This window comes from Rhododendron vialii, chromosome 5a (genome assembly GCF_030253575.1).
Source record: "Rhododendron vialii isolate Sample 1 chromosome 5a, ASM3025357v1".
NCBI lineage: Eukaryota > Viridiplantae > Streptophyta > Magnoliopsida > Ericales > Ericaceae > Rhododendron > Rhododendron vialii.
Window position 1 is genome coordinate 29307894 of NC_080561.1, and position 22519 is coordinate 29330412.

General features: G+C 37.0%; 2 protein-coding genes across 13 annotated transcripts in view; both read right to left on the bottom strand.

Moving 5' to 3' along the window:
- LOC131327362 (sugar transporter ERD6-like 5) overlaps positions 1-22519 on the bottom strand; it is a 42381-nt gene that overhangs the window by 11749 nt on the left and 8113 nt on the right. The window contains exons 1-15 of one of the 9 annotated variants that reach the window (XM_058360498.1): positions 20512-20804; positions 20334-20415; positions 5206-5295; positions 5056-5115; positions 4682-4747; positions 3212-3277; positions 3059-3134; positions 2910-2974; positions 2099-2191; positions 1939-2019; positions 1766-1850; positions 1628-1671; positions 1481-1543; positions 1348-1407; positions 618-671 (exon numbers count right to left, since the gene is read on the bottom strand). In XM_058360498.1, coding sequence (XP_058216481.1) covers positions 618-671; positions 1348-1407; positions 1481-1543; positions 1628-1671; positions 1766-1850; positions 1939-2019; positions 2099-2191; positions 2910-2974; positions 3059-3134; positions 3212-3277; positions 4682-4747; positions 5056-5115; positions 5206-5259 — 867 coding nt within the window. In that variant the 5' untranslated portion in view covers positions 5260-5295; positions 20334-20415; positions 20512-20804. Of the gene's footprint in view, positions 1-617; positions 672-1347; positions 1408-1480; positions 1544-1627; positions 1672-1765; positions 1851-1938; positions 2020-2098; positions 2192-2909; positions 2975-3058; positions 3135-3211; positions 3278-4681; positions 4748-4951; positions 5017-5055; positions 5116-5205; positions 5296-7038; positions 7102-8403; positions 8646-20333; positions 20416-20511; positions 20805-22519 lie in introns of those variants that run through there. The other 8 variants (XM_058360492.1, XM_058360494.1, XM_058360497.1 and 5 more) reach the window with 8 other exon arrangements.
- On the bottom strand, positions 10594-15411 carry LOC131327366 (sugar transporter ERD6-like 5). Of its 4 annotated transcripts, none has more exons than XM_058360503.1 (10): positions 15320-15411; positions 15162-15242; positions 14980-15072; positions 14842-14885; positions 14696-14758; positions 14562-14621; positions 13843-13896; positions 12015-12074; positions 11676-11790; positions 10594-11024 (listed from the first exon to the last, which is right to left on the bottom strand). In XM_058360503.1, the coding sequence occupies exons 2-10, from the start codon at positions 15184-15186 to the stop codon at positions 10900-10902; spliced, it is 639 nt and encodes a 212-aa protein (XP_058216486.1). In that variant the 5' UTR covers positions 15187-15242; positions 15320-15411; the 3' UTR covers positions 10594-10899. The 4 variants fall into 4 exon arrangements, with proteins under 4 accessions (XP_058216486.1, XP_058216488.1, XP_058216487.1 ...); XM_058360505.1 differs by having other exon boundaries at positions 11665-11790; XM_058360504.1 differs by lacking the exon at positions 14562-14621.

Genomic DNA, 22519 nt, shown 5'->3' on the forward strand with positions numbered 1-22519 from the left:
CATTTGTGCCGAACCAAGCCCAACCAAACCTAGCAACCCTGTCAATGCCTCAATCGAATTAGACAAAATCAAGGGTGTTTAACCCGACCTTCAGCCGTGGCTGAACCAGCATATTCAGCCCGCTACAATTAGCAATTCAATGAATGCATTATTTCTTTTGACTTTACTTTTCTGCTTAATATTAAGACTTGATAAATTATACTCTCTTTATCAATTAACTTGCGAAAAAAGATTGTCTGGTCCACAAACAATAACTTAAATAAAAATGCATTTTTGCAAAAGAATTGTCAAATTTTCCACAAACTTAAAGAACTCGTTGATATCAACTAACTTGCGAAAAAAGTTGAATTCCTTTGGTAAAAGTATTTTATTTTTAAGTTCACGTTTCGTGGAGCGAACGATCTTTTTTGGTCAGAGATAGAAGAAAAATGTAATCCTCAGAAGCGTAGCATCGGCATATCCACATACTAACTTTTTATGTTTTGGGTATTACACTATTACTATATTCAGAAGGTACATTATTTGTATCTCGTGTGTGTATCCGTGCTTCAAAGATTGAAATACTTACAAAGAAAAAATTCCAAACAAAATAAAAATGAGTCATTTAGATGACATACCAATATGCCAGATAACACTAGTATAGCACAGAGCTCGCTTGAGTATTGAAAACCCTATCATGGCAAAGCATTATTTCAGATATAATCAACGAAACCAAAAAAAAAAAAAAAAAAGCAGGCCACAACAACGAATAGCACAATCGGCAACCAAATGATAATTTGGTCACAAAAAGTAATAAATCACCAACTAAATAAATCAATATAAATCTCAAAAATTTAAATTGGTTTGTCGACTAAATAAATTTTTATCGCCCATGATTAATTTTCACCAACTAATACTCATATTAGTCGCCAATACAACGAATGACCGAATATGTGCTCGACAAAACTCACTCATGAGAGACTAAACTGTTTTTAATCGCGGAAGGCACAAATTTTCAGGCCAAAAGAAATTTTGATGAAATATTGGCAGGCTTTTCCAATTGATTTCCTGACCACCGTTCACCAAGTAACTACTGCAAAGAAACGACATGGTGTCATCATTGGGCGACTAGTATTTTAGCCGTGGAACACATCGGAACATGTCCCCAACCCTATCCGATCCCAATCTCCAAGTTCTGGATTACCCCCTCTTTCCCCAGTACACACTGATCTCTCTTATCCCTCTGCCACCGCTGCCGTAGTAAAAGAAGCACCACTTTCAGGAATTGGATGCCTATTTTGGAAATGAATGGGTAAATAAAAGAAGCCCATGAGTTTGGTTTTTTTTTTAGTCCCCTATTGAACAAACCTGAAAGAGGAATCCCAACCCAACAAGAATGTTTCCTAAGCATGTTCCTGCCGCAGAAACCTGCAAGCACTCGCATAAGGGCTCATGGATCAACAAAAACCCAAAATTTAGAACAAAATTTTCACAAGCTCACCATCAAAAGTGGTCGCCGGCCGGATCTATCCACTAAAAGAACATTCAAAGCAGTAAAGGGAATCTGCAGAAAGGAAAACATATGTAATTACTTCAGAAGTTTCTTGACCCATTGACAATCCTATACGAAATATATAGGATTTAGAACCTGAATAATAGCCATTGTTGTTGTCCCAACACTAGCTGAACAGCCTGCAATAAGTCATTGACAATCAACTTTATTTGCTAATTTCCTCTTAACTCTAGAGTTTGAAATAAATTACATGACCAATGACACATGACATACCTGCGGCTTCAAAAATTGAACTGGCATAGTACAAAATTCCGTTGCTCCCTCCAAATTGTTGCAGTAACATTATTCCAACTCCAATCTAAAGGAGATTCAAATGTTACTGGAGATCAGAATGGCCTTCAAAGGTAGCATGCCAAAATTTGATTTGTTGTAATTTTTGCCCTTACAGTAAGCTGATGAGCATATCTTCGCTCAAACAAGTTTAGAATGCTCGTTTTGGAGAGTTGTTCAAAAGTTTTCGTATAGTCCTGTAATACCATAAAAAAAAGAATAGTTACAACACCAATATTCACATATCTTCAATTGACATTGGATGTTGGGGATTACCCTGATCTCAGTCATTTCTGAAAAAATATCAGCATTCTTCCCCCTGAGACTTCGTAAAGTGTTTTCCAACTCTTTTTCTCGGCCAATCTTTGCCTGTATACATTAACATCTTGTATTTAGTAGAGATCACCGTGTATGTGCACATGCGCATAGGCGGCTACAGCTTATTAGGAGAGGGTGCAAGTGAACCCCCTGGGTTTCAAAAGAAAACAACCGTTTTTTAATAAATGCGCTACTATTTCAAATTACCCAAAATTGAATATCGGCACTTGTTTTCCAATTAACCCTCTAACAGCACCCAAAAAAAAAGAAGTCAAGAAACCTCGATTTCTGTTTATCCTCTTTTTTTGGTGTGGCAAACCAATGGTAGTATTAATTTACGACACTTCCCTTTTGTTTATGCATTGTAAACTTTATTTTAAGCTTTTAGATTTACTGATATAGACAATATTATTTGTTGATTATTCATCAATACAAAATTCGTACAAGTTCAAATCTTATATGCCACCACCGACTGAAATTCATAGGAGCCCCCGGTACGCTCCTGCCATTATCTCAAGTGCCCTGAAATAATCAAGAATAATCCGAGTACATTTTGCTTTGAAATGCTTTCAGTCCAAAACCATAGAGGAAAAGCAAAAGCAATCAATAACAGAATATTAGAATTGGCCTTCCGCTTAATAGTTCATAGTTAATGAAGCTTTGTTTGACAAGCTAATATAGGAACGAAACGGTATATGTTTCGACAAAAGCTTGAACACCTCAAAACATAACTGTTACGAAAAACAATGCAAGTAAAATTTGAACTCACCAACCATCTTGGAGACTCGGGTATGAAGAACATGCCTACCGATTGTACGAAGCATGGAACCAGTCCTGCAAGAGTAACAAAATCAAAGCCAATAAGATGGAACTGCTTTTAGACAATGGTGAGAGGTGTCTGGACAACTCAAGAGTTACCAATTATAGCCATGGTGCGCCATGTCAAGACATTTCCCATGAAAAACATTAAGGATATACCAAAACATAGCACCAACTGTAAAATACACAAAATACAAACCAATTAAGAAAGAGTTGAACCTTTAATCCAAATCAACTTAGTTCAGACTTTACCATGTTAGCTGCCGTAAATCCTCCTCGAATTTTCTTAGGTGTGATTTCAGCAACATATACAGATGCCTGTTTGGAAATGGAAATCAAGTTTAGGTCATGCTTTACAGCCTTACAGGGATACTTACATAGGTAACCCACATAGAAAGTTCTGATCTTACAGAAAAACTGGGAAGCACATAGACACAAAATACTGCTTAAAAACTTGTACAGGAATGAGATGCCATGTGCCGTTTTTCTCATTTTATGCATTATATTGGAGTACATATCCAGTATCGTAAGATACTTCAAGGTTTAAAAAACTAGTTATACCCAGTACAAAATACAAAACCAATTAGATTTATTAAAAATGAACTTTGATGATACAAAATTTCATGTCTTCAACTATGTAGCACAATCTACTAAGAATAGTACCTTGTATCGCATCATGGACCGTTTTGGTATCGCAAGATTTTTTTTGAATTGCACTATTTTTGTTTAAAAGTGGGGTGCTGGAGGCCACTTCAAAATTAATTTGAAGGCACACATCTGTTTTTTTTAGCATATGTAGCATTGATCCATAGAAAACTTCAACCAATTGATCTAATGATGGCATTGTTTCTCTTAGAATCCCTCTAACTTGAGTGAAAGGACATAGTTCACCATCAGACCTTCTCAATGAACCCCCTATTTCTTCTTCACACCAAACTTCTGAAAGCACTACCCCACATGCGGAGAGCTATGTTACATGGATCCTTCATTTTGGTTCAAGTACCCGTGTCGATGTGTCCGACACCCATATCCATTTGGATACTCGGATCCTCTAACTATTATGATATTTAAAGAAAAGGAATATCAAATCAGCTAGAAAAACAATATTTTGAGAACTTCACATGGACAGGAAATAGCACAAAGTTTTTTTTTTTTAACCCCTTATTGTTTAAATACATTTCTAAATATAATTTACAGATAATCTGAAAATTTATGCTATATATACTACAAACAAGTGTCCAGGACGTGTCTTCGTACCCGTACGCAACTTGGGGACACATATCTCAATATCCTAAGATTTAAGTTTTGGAAGGTCTGACGCTTGGACTTGCACCCACACCCGATACTAGCACCCAAGTCCATGTAACAAAGGCGAAGAGAGGTGGGTGTTCAAAGAAAAAAGAAGTGGTGCTTTCAGAAACACCGTTCGAGCACATCACTTGTATATGATTATATATAACTTTTGAAAATAGCCAACATCACCCTTAAAGCTATGAATAATGTGTAAAAGGTGCATCAACATCTGAGAATAGTACACTATATCCGTGAATGTGTATCAATAGGTAAATTCTATTCTTTTGCTGTTCACAAAAAAAAAAAGAGGCGAGAGCAGTGTATTGAATTTTTTCTTACTTGGCATTTCATGCACATAATCCATTGCCTAGGTGACCAATAATCCTTTTCGTAGGTATGGCATTACAAAAATGAAACGTGAATGCTTACCACATATGATTGAATCCCCGCACCAAATCCCACTGTCAATCTTCCAAAGTCGAGCCACCAAACACCCTTTTAAAAGCATAAAAACAACTAATAGTAACGGGTCAAATAAATTAACACGAACAGACTATAATGAAAACCCCAAACCTTCATAACTTGATTTCTTTGTGAAATTCAACTAACATTTCTCTTAAGTTTTGCTATTCTGTTAATACTCATATGCAGCAAAAAATAGTGCAAATCTAAAGAACTTAAGAAAAAGAATCATCCAACCTGCAGTGTAATGATTAGCAGTCCTGCTTCAATCATCTTTTAGTTCAAAACAAGATCCTAAAATAGCATAAGGGGGAGGAAGGAAAGAATTTGCAGAAAAGAACCTTTGCAAAAAGTATTGCAAGCCACCCCATGACGTAAAATATGTCGCAGAGCCAGATTGACTGCATTAATACGAGTTAAACGGTAAACATAGAACAATCAGAAACCACATTTGGTTTGGAGAGATCCAATGTATAAGAAAAAAAAAATACCTTTTTTCGGCCAATGAGATCTGCTATTTTGCCACTTACAGTGGCACCCAACATTGCTCCAAACGTGAATATTGAAGCGAAAACAGAGTACTACGCGAGGGGGAGGAACATTGAACAAAGTTAGCCCAAGGGAGAATTTTCTTCTGAAACAACTGGGTCAAGTATGATGTCATAGGCCCATTTTTCAAGAGTGTATAACTTCTAGGATTATACAATTGCAGTGCTTAGAAGCTTGATCAGTGGAGCTTAGGATCTACAGTTCATATGGAAACTGCTCATGAAATTCATTTAAGGGGCTGTTTAGTTTCTGAAAGAAATAATAACGTTTGAAATTAACCATATAAAAATTTTCTAGTTTACAAATAAGTCCATTCAAGTTTAACGGTGTAATAGTGTATTGTAGGTGGTGAGCACAACAATAATCTGAATCTCACAACTTGAAACAAGGCAATCACATCTTTTAAAAGATATGATAAAAGCATATACAAAAAACCATCAGTCTCCTGGACTGATGGTTTTAGTTGGTTCACTCTCAAACCAAATACATCTTCTAGTGGTTTGATGGGTTCATGGCATGAAACAAAGAGATAAACCACCTACAAAATGCCTATTTATCCGGTAGGGACGTGGAAAAAGAAAAAAACAAAGCCATCCACAATAAATACAAGCCCAAAGTGAAGAGTTATGTCCCTTGCACACATTTTTTTTTTTTTTTTGAAAGGCGAAAATTTATTAATCATTGAAATTGTTACAAAGATTAAAGGAACGAGGACTTGAACGGCATCATATCCCTAAACTAAGAACAATCCTGTGCCCAAAAATCCGAGACCCAAATCTGAAATTGACAAGAAGCCAACCAAGGAAACACCCATTGGGATAATCATAAGCCTACTCCCATAGGGCCAAGCCCAGAACCGAAAAGAAAACCTCGTGTCCCTTGCATACATAGCCTACACGTAGCCTCCCCCTCCCTCTTTCACATGGCAAATAACCACCAAGAGACACTCTTTACACCATGCTTAGTGTGAACACCCACACCAAACAGTTATACACTTATAGCACACACCTCCTTTAGGAGAGGTGTACGGTATGCGCTTTTGTATCTCGAGCAACAACATTCATATCTCATCACAAAATTTAGAATCAACCACCACAAATACTATATCTTTGACCACAAAATTCATAACCAACAGCGCAAAAGTTCATTTGTTGGCCCATACGAACTTTTGCGCCGAAATTTTTGAACAAAATTGGTAAGTTTGGCCACAAAACTTCATGCGTTGGACAGCAAAAGTTCATATTGATATATTGGACCACAAAACTCTCATAACATGACCCTCAAAACTTCGAAAGGTGAACCACAAAAATTCTTACGTTAGACAAACAAATTTCCACTAGAATTGAGCCACAAAAATTCATATCACGAGCGATTCGTGCATGGGCCCAAACAAGAGGTGGGGTCTGGGGTGTCTATTGAAGAACTAAAGTGACCATGAAACATACCGCGAACGGTTCTACATCTTTTCTCAGTTTCTCGCCGGTAAAAGCATTTGGATACTCTTACAATTAATTTCAAACTGTTCTTCACCCAAACCACTTCAGATGAAGATTATATGCACACGTCTACAAATATACCTCTATACGCCCTCCGTTTATGAAGTTGGTCCTTTAGGGAACTACATGAAACTTTCGAGCGTAAAAATAATGTATCGAACAATTGCACAAAAATTTATTTGGGTAAGTACATTATTTTTAATGTACGTAATTCCGCGGGGGACCAATCTTATGGGTGGGAGGGAGTAAATAATTGAGGGAAGTAGTGAGAGGACAAACCTGTGCAGTGGTAAGGCCGAGATCCTCCCTGATTCCAGATTCTGCTGCTGATGAATATCCGATCTACAATTGTAATAAACCTCCATCAAATTCTCTCTCTCTCTCTCTCTCTCTCTCTCTCTCTCTCTCTCTCCTGTGAGGTGGAGAAGGTCTGTGGACATGGACGGGTTCAGGATTGGAGTTCAAAATTCATATCCCTTTGTACCGTTGCATTTCCGTCCCTTTAAATTTGAATCACGTAAAAAAATTTAGAAATCCCACACAATCTTAGGCTTATTTTGCCAAATAATCTATTTGGATTATATTGTTGTTCTTATTCAAATTTTTTTCGTATTTGTTAATTTTTTATCAATTTTTTTTGAGATTATTACTTCGTTATGACTGGAAGAATTTAAAAGGTAAAAAATTATGATCGAAACCCAAGTTTTTTGAATAAAAACGAAAATAAGCAAATCTGCCAATTTTTTTGTTTTTATTAAAAAAATTGGATTTCGATGTTAATTTTTTACTTTTTATATTTCTTTCGTCATAATAATCCAAAAAAATAACAAAAAATTAACAAATATGAAAAAATTTAAGTAAGGACAAAAAAATAATCCAAATGGATTAAAGAGGTCAGGATTATGGTAACAAGGTGGGAGTTTAAAAAAAATTAGGGCAAACTTCACTTGTACTCCGGTGTGGTTTTGGGTCATTTGTGTATAGCCCTTCAGGCTTACTTTGTTGCATCCATAACCCTTGTGCTCTGTGAATAATTGCATCTGTACTCAATTACGTTCATGTTAACATAGTTGTATTTCGCATGTCTCTTGAATCTAGTCAATGTATTAAAATTTTAATTCAAGCCATTCATAATGCATTAATTAAAATAAAAGTGCATTTCTATGAATAATCATGTTGATCAGCCATCAATAGCTCAATGATCGGAGAACATTTGAGAGATAAATTTAAATGTGAACATTTATTTCAAAACAAATTCTATTCAACCATGAGGTTTTCATTTTTCAATCGACTTGAATTTTGGTATGGACATAGTATTCGTCAAACTCTACAATATCAACACTTCGGATCTAATTTTTGGTACAGGAGATGAATTGGATAGATTCAAGGACCAAAAAAATCAAGGAATAAAATGAGAGCATATTGGACTTTTCAACATTTCAATTAGTGAATTTTGCATTATTTCTGTTAATTGGGTGCGTCTGCACAAGTTTACAAAGCACAAGGAGGTTAGGTGCAAAATTTGAATCTAAGAGGTTGTAGCCGCACGTAGCTCAAACCACATGGGATAGAAAGTGAAGTTTGCCAAAAAAAAAAAAAAATTACATAGTGATAAAAATATATGTATAGTTGATGAGTACTTACAGCACAACCAGAATCAAATGAACTTGTGAATGTAACAAAGGCTGCAAGGCGAAGAACAGCCGTGGTGGTGGTGGATGAAGAATATTCACTCGCTGCTGGCTCAACAATATCAGGCCTTCTTTCAACAAGCAGAGGCCTCGTTTCTTCCATGCTTTCCCTCTCCTCAAACAAAAGAGAAAAGACAGTGGGGAGAGAGAGAGAGAGAGAGAGAGAGAGAGAGTACAACAGTGCCCCTTTGTTGTTTGGTGGAGAGGGGGGTTGTTGGTTCACTGTTCCAACTTCCATGCTATACTCAACCACGTGATAAATTGAGTACCAACTCAACCCCGTGAAATTAGTTGGAGGGGTACAATTGTAACTTCCTTTTTCCTGATGTCTTTTTTTATTATTATTATTATTATTATATTATTACGACGGTCAGAGTGTCTGGCCAGTTTACGCACGCATCAACTATTTTTTTCCCAGTTAGGTCAAAACTAAGCAGGTAGTTTACGCATACCTCGACTATTTTTTTACCAATTAGGTCAAAACTAGGCCGGCAGTTTCCACCCACGCGGAATTCACAAAAAATTTCTCTCTTACGACCTGAACGTCTGAGTTTACAGCTCACCCATATTGCCACTGGAGCTGCAGCACTAGGGGTTTTTCCTATTCATTTTGTTCCCCAAAACTTCTTCACTAAGCTTTCCATTTTTTCACTTAACTGAAGTGAGCAAAGAGTTACAAGCTCGGTCAACATGTCTACGTTGCGAAGAAAAAAGGAAGCATGAAATGGAGATTGCCTTATACCGGTTTTATGAGTGGCACGTAGCTAGCTGGGCAATACATTCGCACACATACTCACGTCACTTACACTTTGGGGGTGCATTCGCTATTCACACACTTAGAGTCATCCACATGTGTAGCGCACATTGGGGTGAGGATTCAACGGAAATCTAATACATACCGATTATATTGTAAATAATCAACAAAACAGTGTTTTGTTTTGAAATCATTAATGTAAACTTGCTACATTCTATGACCAAGCATCTAAACTTGCGACATTCTCCAATGTTGGGATCTTGATATCGATTCTCTGTTCTTCCAAGAAAAATTAAAAAACTAAATAGGAAAAACTTTGGCATACGTTCAATCTCTGAATTCACCGTTTGAAAACAAGGGTGCACCATATATCAGAATAAATGTGTCTTTTTTTTATCAGCAAAAAGTGATCAATATTGATTTTCTGCGTCCGGTCTAGTAAAATTCGACAAATTAATCCTTTCACAAAAGGATCGCGACTGAGAAAGCCGTGTTCTTATCCCCTACCTTCAATCACCAGGTTGTCTGTCGACTTATTTGGTAAATAAACCTACTCAACAATTGTGACATCTAAACCCGTGACAGTATTGTTTCAAACCAGTGTCAATATTTTGTAGTCTAAATGATAGGAAACTTCACAATTGTTAGGAAAATTTATCGAAATGGTCTTCCTAGTTTCACTAGGGTCTCATTTTCATCCTCCAAGTATCAATTACAACTCTTTTGACCTTCAAGTTTGGTTTTCGTACCAAATTGATCCAATTGATTATTTATGTTAGCCAAACTAGACTGAAAAAATCAAATTGATGGCAGTTTGAACGTTGCAGTTCGTACCAAGTTGGTCCAATTGATAACGTCTACCCTCAATCTAATTTTTTCCATCCAGTTTAGCTGACTGGCGTTATTAATTAGACCAATTTGGTACGAAAACCAAACTTGAAAGTCAAAAGAGATGCAATTGATACTTAGAGAACGAAAATAAGACTAGAGTGAAACTAGAAGAACCATTTTTATAAATTTTCCTGATTGTTTTTACTCAAATCAAATAACAAATTACATGAAAACCCCTCTCTTTGGCCCTCTCTCTCTCACTCTGTATCTCCACGCGGACCACACCCTGTACAATACCTATCAATACATACGTATAAGATTACAACAGAAAACAAGCCACTGAAGGCTACGCATGAAGGTGGGTGAAAGGTGGTTGCCGACACCTCAGGGAATTATCCTCTGCCTTCAACCGCGTTGTCGCCTTAGTTTGCCAGTAAACCTTCTCAACATATGTGCCGTTTAAATCTCTGTTTATTATCCTCTGCCTTCAACAGCATTGTCGCCTTAGTTTGCCAGTAAACTTTCTCAACATATGTTTCGTTTAAATCTCAAAAAGTATTGTTACAAACTCGTATCAATATTTTTCCATTTAAATGAAGCTATCTTTTGCCCAAAAACACTTTAAAACGCCCTTAAACAAACAAGAAGAAAAAAATGGCCTTCACTGGTGGCACATTTCGATGATCACAATAGCTAAAAATAACCACCGAGACTAACGCAATTTTAACATCAAGAAAATCATGATGTCGTGAAACCTTCTATGAGGAAAATGAAAACTGCATCTTACATTTATTCATTTAAATTTCGAGGAATTGTGATGCAGGTACTGTATGGAATATCTCCCTAGTAGTATTCATTGAAGTGTCATTGCAGAACATGAGTCATGGATGCTTGTATTTCTTCTAGAGATCGACCCTTCGTCTCAGGCACCAACTTTGCCACAAATAGAATGGTTGAGCCACACATCACAGCAAACATGAAGAATACTCCTGAAGCAGCAAATTCAAACTAATAAGATTGATGGAAACTAAACACAAAGGGACACAAATATGCAGGCATGGTATCCCGTGTCCTTAATTTATGGTCTCATGTCCTCAATGTATTCCGAGCAACACGACGCCTATTAGGATCTTCCAGTACTAGGAATGGGTACCATGCGTCCTAACTACAACACCGGAATATTGCTCCAATATAATGTGTACTCTTTTTTCTTTTTTTTTTGAACTGGTAATGTGTACTTGTTTGAGCATTGAATAATCAACGAAACAGTGATTGTTTTCAAAATCCTTCAAGTAAAACATAAAATATAGCTATGACCAATCATCTAAACTTGCTACTCCCTCAAAATTTTGTATCTTGAGATCGATTTTCTGTTCTTCCAAGAAAAATTAAGAAACTAAATAGGAAAAACTTTGCCATAAGTTCGATCTCTAAATTCATCGTGTGAAAACAAACGTGCACCATATATCAGAATGTTCCTTCCAAAGCATAATTTGCTACGGTATCAGAGTTTTCATGTGCCTCGGGCCCTTGAGATTCAATGTTTCAAGATTCCCACCACAGCATCCGCGTGGGAGTTGGGAGTGCAGGGGGGAGGTTTTTTGGAGGGCATAGGATCCTGACTCTTACAAAAGCATCACCTGGTGAGCTCCAGTCAAATAAGAAGGTAAAGCTGTAGGAAACAATCCATGCACTAAACCAGTAGACAAAAGTCACAAGGCTTCCAGCTGAGCCCGTTATGTTCACGGGGAATATCTGAAATAGAAACCAAACTCATTCAGTCTATGCAACAAAAATACTATTAATGGCTTTAATTGGGGACCGCCGCAAGGGGCAGTGGGATTGGTCCTCAAGGATCAGTCGAGGTGTGCGAAAGCTAGCCTGGACACCTGAATTATCAAAAATAATAATAATTCTTTTGCCACACACGAGCAGAAATTAAAAGTTTCAGCCAAATATATTTATTGAATTACAATTACCTCTGACATGAGGACAAATGGTGTGGCATTCATGCCTGCTGCACAGGATGCAAAATATACCTGGATAGAGCATCATATATGAATTAAATCATCTGACCTACAACTCGATCATAGAAACCAAAAAGTTACATTCAAAGCAAAGAAATTTTAAATTTAAAAGCCCATGACAACTCTAATTAAGATTTTGTTCTGTACAAAATAAACTGAAGAATTATGTGAACTCTTAAGCCAGTGACAACGGCTACTGGTTTTCAGAGCTCGAGCACCCAATCATTAATGTTCACGTTTATTTCTGACATGATGAAAGATTTGTAGGGACTTGCCAAGTGGTTACAGCCTAAACCAACGTCCTTCCACGAAATGCCTTTCATTGAGATTAATGAAGCACGGCTACTCCAAAAAGTCTTCCATTGGGCATGTATTGTATACCGATATGCGGTTACTATGGCAAAAAGTATTCAGTTGCCACAAAAGTTTCTAATTTCGGATACGTTTATGCTCGCGGGATACTTATGGGATACATCGGATTACTTTAGGGATACAGCGAGGTCAAAATGAAAACTTTTTGAACTATTTCGTAAGGGTCAAAGCGCAAATAAAACATAGATCGTATACTGATATACTACATCAGATGATTAGTTGATACATAGCATCATAGAAACACTAGCCTCTAGAGTCGATATACATATCGTTATTTTCTTAGCCTTTATTCACAAGCTTTTGTGTTCCAACTTTATACACAGATACAAGCTCTCCCCCTCTCCCTCAGGAACGGAACCAGAATTTTGTATACAAGGGGGCCAGCCAACATGAACAATAAATTTCGATGTTCAAGAATATAAAATATCTGAATGACCAAATAATACCCATTACAGAACACAATATCTAGGTGATATTAACAAACCAAAAACAACTAAAAGGTGAAAACAAAAGTTTCTCAATATGTTATACCTCAAGCATATATCAAAATGGAATCTAATGATACCTTAGATCCGAAAGTCATCTATGATTGAGTTTGAACTAATTGTTGCAGCAATTTCCTTCTCAATAAATATAACCAAAGAATTTGTGAGAAACTCATCCTCCATCTGAAGCATGTGTTCTGACAATATTTATAATTGAAAATGCCCTTTCTATCCACTATTTTTATTCGGTGTCGGGCCACCATGTATAATTTTGATATTTAAACAAAAAAACTTGGATTATTATTTAAATTCGAAACCACACGGGGGCCGTGGCCCCCATATGCCTTAGTGTGCTTGCATCTATGCTCTCTCTCGCTGATACGCACTCACATTGCTAATGATAGATTTTTTTTTTTTGTTTTGCACTTGTCAATGCTAAATATAGCAATTCAATAAAATGTGCTATTTATTTTGCTTTTATTTTTCTGCCTCATACAAACAAAATATATTTTTCCGTCCCAAAAAATTGTCAGATCTGCAAAAATGAGAACTTAAATATAATGCATTTATGTCAAAAAAACAAGTCAAGCTTTTTTTCCACAAATTAAAAGAACTTATTGATATCCAATAACTTGCGAATTTTTTTTTGAAAAGTTTCCACAAAAATGTTTTTTTTTTTTTTAAATTCTTGTTTTGGGACCAGATAATCTTTATGAGACGAACCTAATAGAAAAATATAATTGCTAGAAAAGTATCCTCGTCGTGTCCGTATCCAATCTTCTTACGTTTTACCAGATTATTGTACTCATAATGTATATTACTAGTATCCCGTATCCATATCCATGTCGGTGCTTCATAGATTGAGCTACTAACATAGAAAAGATGTAAAAGAAAACAAAAAAGAGTAAATTACATGACATTACCAGTATGCCACATGACACCAGTATAGCACAGAGCTCGCTTGAGTAATAAAAACCCTAGCATGGAAAAACATCATTTCAGAGATAATCAAAGAAACAAAAAACAAAGCAAGCCATTACAACAAATAGCACATTACGAGACTAAATGAAATATGGTCGCAAAAAGTAATATATCACCAATTAAATAAATATTAGTCGCACATCAAATTATTTTGTCGATTAAATTAATTTTAGTCGACCAATGTCAATTTTCACTGAGTAATATTTAGGTTAGTAACAATACTTTAGTGCCAATATAATAATTGACCGAATATGTGCTCAGCAAAAATCATTTATGACAGGCTAAACTGTTTTCAATCTCTAAAGGCAAAGTTTTTCCGGCCAAAAGTAAATTGGATGAAATATATATGGCGGGCGTTTCCTATTGATTGTCCGACCACCGTTTTAGTCACAAAATAACTAATGCAAAGAAATGATGCCTGTGTCATCATTGGGCAACTAGTATTTTATGAACACATCGAAACATGTCCTCAACTCAATCCAATCCCAATCTCCAGGTTCTGGTAAACACAATTACCCTTATTTCCTTAGAACACACAAATCTCTCCGCCTCCATAGCAAAAGAAGCATCATTTTCAGGAAATGGGTGCTTATTTTGCAAATGAAGCGGTAAGTAAAAGAAGCCCATGGGTTTGGTTTTATACTTTCCTTCTTGAACAAACCTGGAACAGAAATCCCAGCCCAACAAGAATGTTTCCCAAGCATGTTCCTGCCGCAGAAACCTACAAGCACTCGTTGCATGGTCTCATAGATCAATAAAAACCGAAAAATATGAACAGGATTTTCACACACTAACCATCAAAAGTGATCGTCGGCCGGATTTATCCACTATAAATACATTCAATGCAGTGAAGGGAATCTGCAGAAAGAACAAAAAGATCTAATTACCTCAAAAGTTTCTTGAGCTACATCATATGTGAAAGCATTTTTAGGATTGAGAACCTGAATAATAGCCATTACTGTTGTCCCAACACTAACTGAACAGCCTGCAATAAGCCATTGACAATCAATTTCTTTCATTAATTTCCTCTTAATTCTAGACTTCCAAAAAAAAAATATGACCAATGGCTCATGACATACCAGCGGCTTCAAAAATTGAACTATTGAACTGGTGTAGCACAAAATTCCGTTGTTCCCTCCAAATTGTACTAGTAACACTAGTCCAACTCCAATCTAAAGGAGATTTAAATGTTCACTGGAGGTCAGAATATCCTTCAAAGGTAGCATGCCAAATTATGATTTGTTGTAATCTATGACCTTACAGTTAGTGGATGAGCATATGTTCATTCAAACAAGTTTAGAATGCTCATTTTGGGGAGCTAGTCAAAAGTTTTCGTATAGCCCTGTAATATCACCAAAAAATGAATAGTTATGATGCCATTATTCACAGATCTAATTGACAATGGAAGCTGGTGATTACCCTGATCTCAGCCACTTCTAAATAAATATCTGCCTTCTTTCCCCTAAGATGTTGTATAGTATCATCCAACTCTTTTTCTCGGCCAATCTTTGCCTGCATACATTTACATCTACTATTGAGAGTCCTAAGAGATCCCCGTGTACGTATGCGAGCGCATAAGCCGCCAATGCATATTAGGAGAGGGTGCAAGTGAACCCCTAGTGTGTCAAAAAGACAACTTCTTTTCAACAGATGCGGAAAATTTCAATTGTTGGCACTGGTTTTAAGAGCAAACCCTCTAGCAGCACCAAAAAAGCAGCAGAAAGTTAAAACACCTCCATTTTCTATTTATTCAAATCTTTCCTTTGCGAAACAATGGTATTAATTTATGACACTTCCCTTTTTGTTTATGTAGTGTATAGTTTTTTTCTAAGCTTCTATATTTATTGGACATAGACAATAATAAGGGTTCTTTATTCCTCGATACGAATTCTGAACGAGCTAAGTTCATGTCTGTCAGCACTGACGGAAATTCAAAGGATTCGCCCTGTACGCTCCCACCCATTATCTAAAGTGCCCTGACATAATCTGACTACGTTTTTCTTTGACATGCTTTCTGTTCAAAATCATTGAGGAAAAACGAAAGCAATCAATCACAGAAGCTCAAATGGGCCTTTCACCTAAGATCATGGTCAAATTGTGAATCGAATCGAGAATCAAAATGGTCCTTTTCTGAATCGTGAATGGAATTGAATCGTGAAGACCTTAAATAAATAAAATAAAATAAAATAACAGTGGAACCCTTTTCCAACAACAAAGATTCAAAAAAAAAGTCAAAAATGAATTCAGGAAATTGAAAATGAATCAAATGATTCACCGAGTCAATTCACTAACGATTCACAGCTATTTCCAACTTACGCAGCTTATTCGTATTGATGACCTGCAAATCGTGTCGAATCGTACAATACGAATCTTGAACTGTACGTTTCTAACAACTGTGCCTAAGAGTACATAATTAAAGAAGCTTCCTTTGATGAGCTAATAGACGAACCAAACGGTATATGTTCAACAAAAGCTTGAAGAATTCAGGGTAGAAGTACTCCTTAGGTAGGCTGTCTAAAAAAAACTGCTCGGAAATCAATGCAAAGTAGAATTCAAACTCACCAACCATCTTGGAGACTCTGGTATGAAGAACAGGCCTACCGATTGTACCAAGCATGGAACCAGTCCTGTAAGCATAACAAAATGAAAGCCAATAAGATGGAGCTGCTTTTAGACAATGGTGAAGGTATCTGGGCAACTCAAGAGTTACCAAATATAGCCAAGTTGCGCCATGTCAAGATATTTCCCATAAAGTACATTAAGGATATACCCCCACATACCATCAGCTGTAAAATACGCAAAATGCAGACCAATTAACAAAGAGTTGAACCTTTAATCCAAATCAACTAAGTTCAAATTTTACCATGTTAGCTGCTGTAAATCCACCTCGAATTTTCTTAGGTGTGATTTCAGCAACATATATAGATGCCTGTTTGGAAATGGAAATGCAAGTTCAGGTCAGCAACATCACCGTTTTAGGATTTAGAGGGGATTTTATTGTCTTCTTCAATTCTTTTCCCTTGATGTGTTACTTACTCAAGTGAATAAATTCTTTTTATTAGCCAAAAAAAGAGTTCAGGTCATGCTTTACAGGGATAGTTAAATTAGTGAACCACATATAAAGTTATGATCTTACAGAGAACTGGAAAATAAATAGAAACAAAATATTGCTAAAAAACTTGTTCAGGAATTACGTGTCATGCCGTTTTTCTCATTTTATGCATCATATTTGGATACATGTGGCATATCTTAAGATATGCCAAAGGTGTAAAAAAAACTAGTTATACACAACATAAATTACAAAATCTAAAGATATGCTAACTGTTGAGAGATAATCTTGATTATGTAAGTGGGCCATTTGTGTGTGTCAGGTGAGGAGCAAAATGAGAGTTGAGAGTAAGTGTGAGAGGTCACCAGAAGTTGTGTTTGCTGGGCAAATTAATGAGGGCTTGGAAGCTAGGTTGATGTGTGTGGCTGTGATTTAGCTTGTGCATGTATAAGTAGGTGTATGTATGTGGTGTAATAGTATGGGATAAGAAAGAGAGAGAGGGCCAAGGGCAAGAGCGAGATCTGGGAACCCCAAGGGGGTTTTCCCCACCTGTTATGTATGTGAGAGTGAGAGAGTGAATTTTATTGCTTGAGAGTGTAAGTAATTTTGAGAAATTAATATAAGTTGTTTGTGTATTGTGAGTGATATTGTATCTCTTATCCCATCATGTGGTATCAGAGCTAGCACATGGTGAATTTTTAGTGCACAAATCGTGAACGGAAGTCCACTGCCTAAAAACTTCGAAAACGTCGAGGTCAAGTTGATTGGAAATCATTTTTGAGAACATGGTTTGAATCTTCGGAGTGATACAATGTCAGATCTGTAACGATCTACGTTGAACAGAGTGTCACGCGCCGCTCGTGACAGCTGTCGCAGCGGACGCACCCCCACACGCCGCCCTCAGTGGTCCAAACGGGTTTTTCAGTAAAACTTGCAATTTATCGCGACATTAAGGCGCCGGTTTGAACCGAGAAATGGAGATGCGGCGCGAGAAGGATTTATCTCGCGTCTTCAGTGGTCCAGACAAGTTTTTAAGTAAAACTCGCAAGTAATCGCAACATTCAGGAGCCAGTTTGGGCCGAGAAATGGAGATGCCGCACGAGAAGGATTGATCTCGCAATATGAAGTCAAGAAGTAGGAGAATTGGCCAAAAACAAGCTGTACGCGAGATATATTCACGGTACAATGACGATCCTATATCACGCAATACGATGTAATGCTGCTGATCGTGATATATTCGCAGAATGGCATGATATATTGGGAATGAAGGCGAGTTTTTGAGAATCTTGGAGAGATGAATGCTTAAAGCATACCCCATATGTAAGAATACCCGCACCAAATCCCAATGCCAATCTTCCAAGGTCGAGCCACCAAATACCCTTTCAAAAGCATCAAATAACTGATATAAACGTGTAACAAGTACCCAAACAAAAATTTTGAAAACCCCTTAACTTGATTTCTTTTGTGAAATTTAACTCACAGTTTTCTTAAGTTTTGTTGTTCTGTTAATACTCATATAGTCATATGTAGTAAAAATAAATGAAATTCTTAAGAACTTAAGGAAAAGAATTACCCAACCTGCTAGTAATCATTACCAGTCCTGCTGAAATAATCTTTTAGTTCAAAACAAGATCCTCACATAGTATTTACCAAAAAAAAAAAGGAGATCCTAGCATAGCATAAGGGGGAGAAAGCTAAAAATTCCGAGAAAAGAACCTTGGCAAAAAGTATTGCAAGCCACCCCATAATGCTAAAAACGTCGGAGAGCTAGATTGCCTGCATTATAATGAGTTAAACGGCAAACATAGAAGAATCAAAAACCACATTTGGCTTGGAAAGATCCAATGTATTGGCAAAAAAATACCCCTCTTCGGCCAACGAGGTCTGCTATCTTGCCAGTTGCCACTCATGGTGGCACCTACCATTGCTCCAACAGTGAATATTGAAGCGAAAACTGAGTACTGTAGGAGGGGTAGGAACATTGAACAGAATTAGCCCAACTGAAAATTTTCATTGGAAACAACAGGGTCAAATATGATTGGCATGGTAACTTCTCGGATTATATACATGAGCTTAGGATCTACAGTTTATGTGGAAACTGCTTGTAATATTCATTTAAGGGCCTGTATGGTTTTTGAAAGAACTAAGTAATGTTTGAAAACCATATAACAATCTTCTACTTCACAAATCAGTCAATTGAAGTGTACTGCAGTGCTGAGCAGAACAATAATCTCAATCTCACAACTTTACAATTTACATTAGGCAGTCACATCTTTCAAAATACATGACAAAAACGTATAGACAAAACCTTCAGTCGCTAATGGTTTTAGTTGGTTCACTCTACAACCAATGAACCTAACACATCTAACTGTCCAGTTAGCAACAGACCTAGATTTTACATGCTGGATTCATAGATTTGAGACAATCATATTTGTCCTTCAATTCCACTCAACATCTGAAATCTAAAATGAAAGACATCGATTTCAACTTTTCAGTTCTGGAAGTTCATCGGTAAGTCTGGTTCATTACCCTCCTCCGAATTAACTAATAAAAAAGAGGGAATTGTCTCTTCTAGTAATTAATTGTTTGATGGGTTCTTGACATGAAACAAAGAGATAAACCACCTACTAAATGCCTACTTATCATGTAGGAGTGTGGAAAAAAAGAAAAAACAAAGCCGCTAGACATAAATAAATGCCCAAGTGAAGAGTTGTGTCCCTTGCATACGTACTCTGAACTTAAGCTCTCCCTCTCTCTTTCATGCGGGGAATAACCACCAAGATACACGCATGTACACTATTGTAACTGTGAACACACACACCAGAGACCAGACAGTTGTTCCCAATGATTTTTAAACTTTGGCTGGACAGAAATGGAAACTAAGTGGTTGTTGCCTCAAGAAGATTTCAAATTCAAGCTTATACCAAAAGTTACTCGACTAATTCCGGATATCCGGGTCAGCTCGTGCACACCTCGACTAATTCGGGGCCCAGGCCCTGGTGTTAACGACCAGGCAAACACTCCACAGCCCCAAGTTTGAAATGTTTGGCCTTTGCGTGATTTGAACATGTGACATCATAGAGGACATAAACTTCATAGCTTTTAGCTTTCTCATGCCCAGTTGGCCAAACCCCTTGGGGTTTACTCGATTTGTCATTTCTTCACATTTGGTTAATTTTCATAGAATTTTTTCCAAATATGTTGTCAGTCTTGGCTTCATGAACAACCATCATAATCTAAGTCTAATTCTCCCAGAAATTATCAATTGAATAATCTTACAATTAATTCCAAAATGTTTGACGCCCAAACCACTTCAGATGAAAATTATATGCAAATATATGTGTGCGCGCGCGCGCATGTTTGAGGGGAGTAGTGAGGACAAACCTGTGCAGAGGTAAGGCCGAGATCCTCCCTGATTCCAGATTCCGCAGCTGATGAATATCCGCTCTACAAACCAATCATAAACCTCCATCAAATACCTCTCTCTCTCTCTCTCTCTCTCTCTCTCTCTCTCTCTCTCTCTCTCTCTCTCTCTCTCTCTCTCTACAAACCAATCATAAACCTCCATCAAATACCTCTCTCTCTCTCTCTCTCTCTCTCTCTCTCTCTCTCACACACACATAGACACTCACTCTCTGGCGATACTGCAGCCTGCAGGTAAGATCTCCTCTCGCATCTGTTCAGAACTTGAACAAAGTTTTAGGTTTTTCCTCTCCCTCCAAAAAGAGACGTAGTATCTTCATTTCCTCTTCTGAATTGAGGTAATGAATTGAATTCTGAAGGTTTTCTTTGGAACTTAGGACCTGTTTGGAACTTAGAGAAAAAGAAAAGAAAGGAAGGTGAGGAGGAAAATTCTTCCTTGCTTGGTTATTTTCCTTTTTGTTTCCTCTCAAATCAAATAAGGGAAAATTATTTTCTCTTCTTTACCTTTCTTTTCCATAAGGTTCCAAACAAAGACTTGGGGAAAGTGAGAGAAAAGAAAATGAGAGAAAAATGAGAGGGAGATACTATTTAAAAACTGAAATTTATTAATTTTTTCTCATCTTTCTTTTCCATCCAAACAATAGGGGGGAAACTTTTTTAACTAACCTTGTTTGGAAAATTTATTAGGGACTCTGCACAGGGTTCTGAGACCCCCCAAACGAACAAGCAAAGTTTCCTTCCTTTTCTTTCACTTTCCTTAAGTTCCAAACAATGTCTGAGGTTGGATGTTTCCTATACGTCCTTACCGATATCTTACGGATTGATTTGATTTTTGTAGCGACTCTAAGCAAAATATTTCTGTAAAAAAAATGAACAGCTTCAAAACGAGTACCAAAACAACATGTACTCGGGGTATGTACCCCTTTGAATATACTCATATTCTTTTTGCGGAGTCCCTGCAGTGAGGCTAACTCAATGCAACTTGCAGCCCACCAAAACGCCACCATTTTGTTTTCGGGTAATTAATAATGCAACTTTCCCCATTCTCTCTCTCAAGAGTCAAGACCCCAGCCTCCTCAACTTTATTTTTCTGCTGCAACTTTCCTTCCTCCACGAGAAGAAGTACATGACAGTAGTCATACCCAAACAGGGACTAGAACAATTTGAGTAGAGATTTATTCTGGATCCGATTAAATATACCAAAGAAGAACCTTTTATTTTTATTCAAGTTCCTGAACTTGTTAACCTAAATCAAATTGAGAGTACAAAACCCTATGGAAATAGGGTTGGTTTCTTGGTTCTCTCTTCTTCCAGAATTTCTAGATTATGGATTGTTTCCTTCTCTATTGAAGTTCTTAGTTAGGAGCATTTTTCCATATGTAAGATTTGATTTCGAAATTTAAAGTCTTCAAAGTAAAACTTTTTTTTTATTTCTTTCAATATCAACCCGATTCAGAAATTAAGTCTTCAAGGTAAAATTGATTAGAGATTAGGGGAAAAAATTTCAAGTCTGGACTGACCGATTGAGTACTCGTTCACTGTATTTTATTTCTTGGAGAGAAGAAAACAAAGTTGGTAGGAGAGAGAGTCGGGTATAGAGAGAATACAGACGAAGAGGGAGAGAAGGGGGGTTCTCACGTGTGTTTTATCCAAAATGGTGGCGTTTTGGGGCTGCAAGGTGCAGTGAGTTAGCCTTACTGCAGGGACTCCACCTCCCTGCAGCTAAGATACAAATGGCCATTTCGTTTGATCCGTCCGTACCCAATATGATCGCCGCCCAAAATGGATCAAAGATTTGGAGATTTGTTTGGAAATCTGGGTAGGATTTGGAGATTAGTCTGTTCTCACCCCAAATTCACCCCGAATCCGATCCTGCCACTGAATCAGTACTTATAGTAATTTCGTTTTGTTAAGTGTTTGTTTGGAACTTAGAAAAAGAAAAGAATATTTCTTGTTTGGGATGGGAGGAAACAGAGAGGAAAACAATAAAATAAATATTTAAGAATATTTAATTTTTGTCACACTGTTTTCAAAATTTAATTTTCATTTCTTTTCATTTCATTACTTTTCCTCTCATTCCAAACAAGGCAGAATCTCTGTTGATACGCGGCTCACATATTTGTTAAATGAGCAGCTTATGGACAGTA

Coding starts and splice junctions, on each gene's coding strand:
- LOC131327366 (XM_058360503.1), bottom strand. CDS start 15,186: ATGAACATATGCTCATCCACTAACT. Junction 14,759..14,841: donor CAGTAATGGCTATTATTCAG/GTTCTCAATCCT, acceptor TTCTTTCTGCAG/ATTCCCTTCACTGCATTGAA. Junction 11,025..11,675: donor ATTTGACTGGAGCTCACCAG/GTGATGCTTTTG, acceptor TTGCTGCTTCAG/GAGTATTCTTCATGTTTGCT.